This window comes from Sceloporus occidentalis, unplaced genomic scaffold, assembly GCF_023333645.1.
Source record: "Sceloporus occidentalis isolate IW3139 unplaced genomic scaffold, rSceOcc1.0.p SCAF_5, whole genome shotgun sequence".
NCBI classification, from domain to species: domain Eukaryota; kingdom Metazoa; phylum Chordata; class Lepidosauria; order Squamata; family Phrynosomatidae; genus Sceloporus; species Sceloporus occidentalis.
Window position 1 is genome coordinate 173,390,770 of NW_028316985.1, and position 9,979 is coordinate 173,400,748.

Here is a 9,979-nt window from a genome sequence, read left to right on the forward strand (position 1 = left end):
CCCACTGATCCTTGAAGTGACTCATTTTAATTTTCTCCCCTGCCCCTAGTATATATTATGTATATACTCTACCTAGTATATTTAACATCTGGTGCAGGTCATTTTTTAATACCCCTTATCTCTTTGACAGCCTTTTCTGGGCCTGGTGGAGCTGCTAGCCAGATGGGCAAGGGAGGCAACTTCCTTTGCCACTTCGCCAGCAGAGCTGCCAGACCTGGAAGGCAACCCAGTCTCATCAGTGACCGTGGTTGGGACTGGACTGCTCCTACTTTTCTGGGTCTAGTAGAGCTATCACACCCAGAAGTCAGTGATTTCTCACCAGCACATTGGGTGACACCTCCCTCTGAGATGTCATCCCAGGCAGTATGTATCCTCACATACCTCTAGTGACACCCTGACGATATTGTCAGCATTGTCAGCAAGCAAGCTCTAGACACCTTTTAATTTTGCATGGTAGAAAATTTAAAAGATGGGAAAGCACATTTGCCGAGTCTTGATTGGAATGCAGCCACTGACAGAGGCAGAGGGCTAACAGGAAATTCTTTGCCCAATGTCCTCCATAAGCTCAAAACCAATATTGAATATCTTGGGCAAATCTTCCCTTCATATGTGTTTTGGAGCCTGTTTGTCCTATCCTGTGAGCATCACAGTGAAGACTCATTGGAGTCATCTGTTAGCAGCAACACTTCTTGATCTTTAAACTACTGTTACATTCAGAGCATGGAAAAATTACAATGTGGCTATAGCAGCCATGCTACCTGGGCCACTATAACAAAAACGTTACACCAAGAAGTAATTTTTACTAGGTATGGTTATATTAAAGCACGCTTTGGTGATGATTCATGTGAAAGCAACACAGCATAGTTCTGGAAAACTTTACCAAGTAACCATGATGGCTTTTACCACCTTCTACAACTATGGCAAAGTAAAGAGAGGACTCCTTAAATTATATATGACTTCTTTCAATAACCAGTTTATAAACCCAAGCTACACTTTTCTGCTGCTTTCCCCTTATCCCAATCCTTGTCTATAAATAGTTTTTTTGCTGAAGTCAGTAAGCATTTTGGTGAGAAAATGAGGGAGGGAAAGAAAAATGTAGGGATGACAGGTTTTATTCTCATGTGAAGCTTCAGGGTTGCCTCTGAGAAGAAATCAAATGTTTTCCAAAATCTGGAATATAGAAAAGTTACTTTTTTCTGTACCTGAGATGTCAGGATCAGGAATTCTGCGACTGCCAAAAATCAAGCTTTCACGATGAAAAAGGGAGCTGTGTTGCTCAGGGCAGAATTATGAGTTATAAGGATTGCAGTGCTGCAGGGTCAATCTCATTCTATATCCTGCTTCCAAAAAAGGCCATATTGGACCATATTGTAATATTGGATGATGGGTTATGCTACATAAATAGCATAAGTGGTGATGATGGGTAGAAAGATTGTTTATCTTTCTTGAAGCCAGCTAATGAGCAGATGTGAGAGAAGGTAAAATGGGCTTTGTGTTGTGCTGAATAAAGTTTTTTGAACTGATGGAGATTGTGTTTCTGAAGTTAGCCAGTACATGATATCTACTGCTGTTACACCCAACAAGTGGTATGCAGTGGTAGAGAGCCTTTGGATCTGGGGAGGTTTATTTAGTTGTTGTGGCCACGCCGGCTGGGAGATTCTGTGAGTTGTTTGAAATAAAAAAAGTAACTCATCCAAACATTGGTCAAGACTGATCATAAGTAGCACATCTTCCCTCGGTGACTATGTCTCATGCCTTTTTCAATGAATCTATGTTGAATTAATTCAACTTTCTTTTTCTGTTTTGAATCTACCTCTAATCCATTTGATTGAATTATCAAAATTTCTAGTATTGTGACAGGGTGAAAACTCTCTCAACTTTGCCTAACCTCATAATTTATAAACCTGTATCACCCCCTCCCTAAACTGGACCCACTTCTCTACATTCCCAGGATAAATTAATCTTATGGTTCTATGGTGGCCATTAATCCACCTCTGTGTTCTTTACATCTTGTAGTTCCATCTTCAAAGTTTTCCTTAGAATTATGGACTGGGAAAGGACCTTGGAGTTCATCTAGTCCAAGGCTGGAGAACCCTCAATTCTTTAGATGTTTTGGACTGTAGCCCCCACAACAATGTATCATCAGATGATTTTTTATATATTGTTTTACAGGATTAATCTAATCCAGTGCTTAATGCAGGTTCTACAATTTTAGATGAACCTCCCTCCATCCTTCAGAAATGGCCAACCAGTCTATCTTTAAATACCTCCAGTAAAGGAGAATCCACCATTTCCACAGTCTAGGAGTGGTGAAAGTGTAGAGAAATGGCTGCATGTGGCCTTTAAGAGAGCCCCTAACTCCCTAGGCTCCATTAAAAAAAAAGGTTCATCTGATTTTTCTGCCAAAATATGCCCCCCATCACCATAAAAATGTGGGAGCTTTGGCTTTTTGTCTCCAAACAATCTCCCAGAGTGAGAGGAAGGAAGGAAGGAAGGAAGGAAGGAGGGAAGGAAGGAAGGAAGGGATTTTCAAGCCAAAAAATGAAACTAGAAATAATATTAAAGTATACCATGCTAGGAATGATGTTGTGCTCTTTGAAACGGGGAGGTCAATAGTAAAGGAATTGGCTTGACTACCACCTTCTTTGCTTTTGTTCACTGCTGAACAGCTCTTACTGTTACAGCTTTTCTTTTAATGCTTACCTGAATGTTGTTTCCCTGCAATTTCCATTCATTGGTTGTAATCCAGCCCATTTGCAATGTTTGGATGCTACATTTACTGGCATCTCATCTATCTGGAATCTCACTGCTTCCTGATTAAAAAGATGGTTGAAAATTATTACCAGGGCTGTTAACTGGGCTAGTTAATGCTAGGAATCCATGGACTTGGCCATATATTTGACAGGATACTATTTGATCTAATTGCTTGCAGTTTTGACTGAGTCTACAGAAGGTCGTTGTTGATGATACATTTTTGCAATCTGGACCATAGGGTTTTTAAAAAATATTTATTTTCCTAAGCATATTGAAAGTGATGTTTGCCTTGTTCTGCTAGGATATTTACAGCACAGCCGGGGGTTGTCCTCTTGACAGCTTCAGTACACTCGCTTTGTTGAGTTGTCATGTTTCCACACCCTAGCTTTAAAAAGGAAGCCACAATTCCCAAAATAAGTAAAGAAAACAAATGCCAAAAAGCCCCACAGAGAATACAAGAGAGAAGGATTTGTCTATCGTTACCATTAAAAGGACTGTGGATGCCTTTCCTTCTTTCTTTAGCATGTGGCCGTCCAAAGCATGTATTAACCCTCATTCATTAAGGTAAAATAACTTTCATTCTATGAGCTGTAGGGGATTTTTTGTCCTCAATAAGAACTCCATGGCATTGCAGGTTATGTAAAAGCTCCATGTTCAAATGAATGTTTGTGTGCACCAAACCAAATGTGTTCCTCCCAACCACCCAGAGTCAGAAAACACAGTAAAATAAAACCAATTAAAGAAATTGTGTAGTGGGGTATTTATTGCATTGTTTGATTTTACTTGACTCCAGAGAATTTCAGTATCCTCGTAATGAAAGAAATGATAAAGAGAACTTATTTCTGCTTCAGTGAATTGCTGGGAAATGTCATAGGGCATTTATTATCCCAGTATGTGTTACTGGTGTTTGATGTCAAATCAATTTCATCTTTTGGTGAAACTACAAATGAGAGACCTCTAAATTTTCCTGTTACCAACAACTCTGGTCAGGTCCTGCAAACCCAGGGTTGTGGCTTCCTGCCTCTAATGTCGTCCTCCTCTTTTCCTACTTTCTTCCACTTTATGCAATACATAAAAATACCCCAACAGGAAAATAAATAGATTTGTTCAGACAGTTTGTAGTGACCTAGGCTGTGTGTGTGTGCATGCACATGTGTATGTGTAAACCATACAGTTGCCCCTTCACATTTACGGCTTTGACTTTTGCAATTTCATTATTTACAGATTTGATTAATATGTTCTCTCTCAGAATTTCTTGGTCCTCCAGCATGACTCTATGGCCAATGTTCACCAGAGGTCACACTGGAGGACCTAGAGCCTCCTAGAAAGAACACTTCTCTAGGCATCTGGTGGTCCTCCAGCACAATTCTATCTTCAGCTTCCAGCAGAAGTTGACCACAGTGTTGCACTGGGGTACCTAGAGATTCCTAGAGAGGTATCCTCTCTAGTTTTACAAAACTGGGGTTTTTGGTGTGTTTTTTTCCACTATTATTATTATTATTATTATTATTATTTATAAAGCACCATAAATGTACACGGTGTTGTACAAAACCAAGTAAAATCAAGAATATATAAAAAACCTGCCTATGGCACACAATCTAAAAGTTAAAATAACAAATTAAAACATCATAAGAAACAAGTTAAAACAGCAATAATCCACTACTGAGTCAAGCATCTGAACAACCAGAACACAATCACAGACTCCCTGGGAACGCTTCCCTAAACAATATGGTCTTTAACTTGGCTTTGAAGCTGGTTAGAGACATGTTGAGTCATGCTTGTAAGGGGAGGAGGTTCCAGGAGTGAGGGGCAGCAAGCGAGAAGGGACGAATCCGGGACGGGGCTGTGGAAATCCTGGGCTGGGACAGGAGACCTTGGCTACCAGAATGGAGGGAATGAGAGGGGGTGTAGGGAGAAAGAAGTTTGGAGAGATAGGGAGGGGCCAACCCATGCAGGGCTTTAAAGGTGAGCAGGAGAAGCTTGTACTGAATGCGGAAGGGAAAGGGGAGCCAGTGAAAGGATGACAACAGGGGGGAGACATGGTCTTACCGGTGAGCGAGTAAGATAATACGAGCAGCTGAGTGCTGAACAGAAATCATTGGTGAAGGTGAGAGAGAGGAAGCCCTGCCAAGAGAAGGTTGCAGTAGTCAAGTCGAGAGACCACTAGGGCATGGACCAAAGTCTTTGCAGTAGAAGCAGAGAGATATGGATGGATTTTGGAGATATTATAGAGGAAAAATCTACAGACCTTGACTGTGGCCTGAATCTGAGGGATAAATGACAGAGAGGAGTCGAAAGTGAAACCAAGACTGCGGGCTTCCTGAACCGGCTGAATGTTGTTTACAGAGATAGAAAAGGGATATTGAAGGGTGGGTTTAGGAGGGAAGACAAGAAGCTCCGTCTTAGACATGTTGAGCTTCAAACGCCGATGGCACATCCAGTGAGAGACAGCTGTCAGACAAGATGAAACTTGCTGCTCAAGCCCTGGCGAAAGGTCAGGGGTGGAAAGATACAGCTGGGTGTTATCGGCGTACAGATGATAAGAGAAACCGAAAGAGCTGATAAGTTTACTAAGAGACAGTGTGTATAGAGAGAAGAAGAGGGGACCCAAAACAGAACCCTGAAGAACTCCAACAGATAGGGGAACAGAGGATGACTTGTGGCTGCCCGAGACCACTGCAAAAGATCTAACTGACAGGTAAGATTTAAACCAATTGAGAACGGAGCCCGAGAAGCCAAGGTCAGAACCCCAGTGAATGCAGAGGGACCACTGTACAAGACAAGTAGCTGAGGCTTGGTGATATTTTTTTACAACTCTGCAGGTGACAATCCCATAGAATGTCTACATTGTAAGTTTAATTCTATGTGAACTCTGCGACAGAACCAGATTCTGGTGGCTTAAAATGCTCTGTGCTTGTACAATGTCATCGTGTGCCCCAAAGAATTATGGGAAAACACAAACACACATGCACAGATGCACCCTGAACTACAATTCTCAGAGGGATGTGACAACTAGAAATTATTATAAAAGTTCAGTAAATTTATACTACATTTGTAAACTGTTTTGAGATTAATTGTAATTATCCTAGGATTTTCAAAAAGTCTTGGGAATCAGTAGGAGAATCTTAGGAAATATAGTTTTGCAAAGTTGTTGAAGATTCTTTGTTAGGACTTTATCATACCAGCTTGCTATCTCGCCACAATCATACTAGTTTAAGACTGGGAGCATACCAGTTTGGCACCATTTTTATCACACTTTCCCCCATGATAGCACTTTGGTGTTTCATGGTTTTGTGGCCTCTTTTTCACACTACCCAACATCACCTTCCAGAAGGAAGGGGGACAAGAGCGATCACAGATGCTTCCTCCTTCCTGAAGCTGGCTGTTGTGTGAATGTACAGCCAAGTTCAGGAAGATGCTGCTGCCACGATTGCTGTAAGAGGCAAGGAGTGGGGGAGAGGAGCAGAATCATGTCCTCTCACCCCAGGAGAATGCCTGAGAAGTGTAACTTCAGTGGAAGGGATTTATCGCAGGAAGGCAGTAATGGAATAGCAGTGAGAGTGAGAGCCTATTGATGGGTTTTGCCCATCAGTGAAAAGATGCACTACAGTAACAAATGGAATGCAAGGCAGCAGGACGGACATGACATCATGTGTTAAGTATCAGCCAAATACACTTTTATCGTGTTAAAATCATGCTTTTTAACCTTTTATGATAAAGTTCTTAGAGACTCCTATCCTTTTTTTTTTTAATTGGGATGCAGTTAAGTCAATAGCACAATTAAAATTAAAGACTCCAAGGAAGCAAACATTAAATGTATTTTGGAACACTACACAAATGTCACCTGAATACTGCAATTACATATGCATCTGTCTTTGTCTCTCTGATTCACTATCACAATTTGGTCCACCATTCTTTAATTTTTTACCAACTATGGTCACAGGCTGTTAGTTTTTTTGCTTCATGCCTATCTCTATTGACATTCTCAGTAATAATAATAATAATCATAATAATAATAATAAGAAATTTATTTATATCCCGCCCCTCTGCACTCAGGCAACTGTTTCAAGTACTGTTTCAATTACTTTGCAGACTGTTTATTTGGAACTGCTAGAATTATTAGAGCTGTAAGAGTTATTAGAATGATTACTAGAATCGCTGGAGACATTAGAATCACTCTGATGGCTGGAATTAATGAGGGAATCACTGGAACAATTGGAGCTGCTAGAATTTGAAGATATGCTAGAGTCACTGGAATCACTTGATTTAGAAGAATTGTTAGAAACACTTGAATTGCTGGACTCACTGGAACTGTTGGAGGTTGAAGAATCACTAGACTCACTCAAGTCACCCAAATCACTTGAGTTGCTGGATTCAGACAAATCCTTTGAGTCACTAGAGTCATTTGAGTCACTTGATTCAGTGGAGCTACTGGATTCAGATGAATCCTTTGAGTCAGTAGAATCATTTGAGTCAATGGATTCACTGGAGCTACTGGATTCAGATGAATCCTTTGAGTCACTAGAATCACTTGAGTCAATGGATTCATGGGAGCTACTGGTTTCAGACAAATCATTTGAGTCACTAGAAACACTGGAGCTGTTGGACTCAGAAGTGTCACTAGAATCACTCAGGTCAGAAGAATCTCTAGAATCAGTGGAGTCCCTGGATTCACTGGAGCTGCTAGTTTCAGGAGAATTACTTGAGTCACTAGAATCACTGCAGCTGTTGGACTCAGAAGTATCACTAGAATCACTTGTGTCAGAAGAATCTCTAGAATCACTTGAGATACTGGAACTACTGGTGTCACTGGAACTTCTGGCATGGCTGGAACCACCAGAATCATTACAGCCACTAGAATCATGGGGGTCACTGGAGGTGCTGAAATCACTGGACACACTGGAATCATTTGGGCTTCCAGATTTCACTGATGTGCTAGATTCTTCCGATCCTTCCTCATCTAAGCTGTTAGGACTATTTGACTTCCCAGGGTGGTCACGGGAATTGCTCTTGCTCTCTGCCTGCTGACTAGTCTTGGAGTCATCGGAATAGCCTGGACCATCTCCTTGTATGCTTTCATAATCTAAGTGGTAGCTGTCAAAACTATAACCATCATTATACTGTGCATCAGTATATTTTGTTGCCTTAAAGCCAGCCCTGGCTTGGAATCTCTTGATATGTTGTTTCTCATCAAAAAGATCTTCCTGAATGATGGGACCTGGTATTGTTGATACTGGACCATGGATGGCATTTCTCTCTCTCAAATGTCCTAGGCCACTTTCCTCAGCATTGGTGGCCTCTTTAAAAATATCTATTTGATCAGACTTAACACCTTTCTCTGTGGGGAACTCAATATACAGATCCATGCGTTCCTGTGTGATATGTTCACTCTCATCATTAAACTGTGTAAGGCTGGTGCCTTCATGGAGCAAGTGGCTCTCATTTTCATGTTGAACGTTTCCTTGGGGATTGATTGGATCAGGTGTAGATACTTCAGAAATAGCATACTTTTTGATGGGAATAAGAGCTATTTCTCCTTCCTGGTGACCATCATTTCTGTTCTGATGGTGCCCATCCTCATTAGCAGAGGCTTCATTATCTGTGCTGATGGAATTGATGTTGCCCCTGTAGCCTCTTCCATGTAGAAATTCACTCCACTGGATCTGCCACAAAGAAGTAAAACAGAACAATAGCATATTCATACATTTTGTAGGAATATATGACGTGGGGCTTACAAAAAGGAAGAGAAGCATGAAGACAGGGTCCATTTAAATCTTGATATCTCATTCATACCTTTTCTTTCTTTAATGTCAAGAAAACATATGACGAGCCATAATCAGTGATTAAGTGCCAGAATAAATAAGGCTCTTTCTCTCCTGAACAAAGTTCTCCTGGAGCTCCGACATTGCTAGCTTTTCAGCAGCAAATGCTTTCTTTTGTTTTGCTTTTTGTTCTCCCAGGCTTTCTAAAGCATCACTGCATTTATTGCTGCTGTCTTATATGACTTATATTGGCACTTTTTTTCCTAAATACTGCTTTGTGTCTTTTTATAAACTGCCCTAGAAGCACTGTGGAAGAACATGTAAATGTAGGTTTTATATACTTACCGGAGAAGCAATTGTTATTCCAAGAATATTTATAAGGAAAAGCATAGTCTTCATGCTCACGATTGCTATCTAAGAGGAAATGGGAAACATGTTATATTCTACTCCTGACAACTATTTCACAACAAGAAGGAAATATACAAGGAAAGCTAATACAGCCTGTGCAGATATAAACACTAAGTTATAGATAGATAGGCTTAGATACTTGCCAGTTGTTATGGAGACCATGGGATTCTTGCAGAAGAAGGGAGCCACTTAGGAAAGTATCTCAGCTTCTCCCCTTCCTTCTGGGAGAGAAATGGCCTAATATAACATGGGACAGTAAAGATAGCAACTTGATGTGAAAATTATTTCTTTGAAACAATAAGGGTCTTTCCCTTACTTCCTTGAACATGAATTTATGTTGGAACATTCTTTAAAGTTATGAAATATCCACCTTTGTTCCTATGCAAATATTTCAAAACCCCTTAAATCTCCAACAAGGACATCTTATGATCCAGATCTACTACCAGAGGCAGTCACCTCACTCTGCCTAATGGTGAAAACAGTTCTGGGTGTAATAGTTATGGAACATATATATTCCAACATTTTGAAGATGAAAACAGGGACTTGTGTTTCCAAGTAATATCAGAGCATGGTCAAGATGACAAAAGTTATCAGTAAGAAAGGACACCCAAGCTAGGAGAGGCTGAAGCAATTTCCTTTTGCCTAAGCCTAATGGGAAGATCAAGACACTGCAGGGAAGGACTTTCCTCTCTTGCTGAGTTAGCAGTAGCTGAGTGCCAACTCTGAACTCCGTTTGCAGCAATTTAAATATGCTCAAGACAAAAAGGGAAAGTGGAAGGGTGAGAAATTGTTAGTTTTTAAAACAGCTAACAAAAGTGGTGTGACAGAGGACTAATTGGAACTGTTCCTATCAAATCGGGACAGTTGTGGGGTATAGAACTGAGCAGCTTAGCTAAGGGGAAATTGCCTGCTTTCTTTTTCAGTAGCAGTGTCTCAGACGCAGATCCAGTTGAAAACACTCTCTGGGGCCTGTTGTAAGGTGGCAAAACTATTCTGGGCAAAGCCGCTACAAGTCTGAAAATAAATCAGCCACTGCAAAAAGAGGCAGAATTCTG

The 9,979-nt window shown here is 40.7% G+C and overlaps 1 protein-coding gene across 1 annotated transcript; it reads right to left on the reverse strand.

Moving 5' to 3' along the window:
* Positions 1 to 3,408: 3,408 nt before the first annotated feature.
* On the reverse strand, positions 3,409 to 8,922 carry LOC149313161 (uncharacterized). Its single transcript, XM_089526148.1, has 2 exons — positions 8,862 to 8,922; positions 3,409 to 8,417 (listed from the first exon to the last, which is right to left on the reverse strand). The coding sequence occupies exons 1-2, from the start codon at positions 8,913 to 8,915 to the stop codon at positions 6,852 to 6,854; spliced, it is 1,620 nt and encodes a 539-aa protein (XP_089382274.1). The 5' UTR covers positions 8,916 to 8,922; the 3' UTR covers positions 3,409 to 6,851.
* Between the last annotated feature and the right edge of the window lie 1,057 nt (positions 8,923 to 9,979).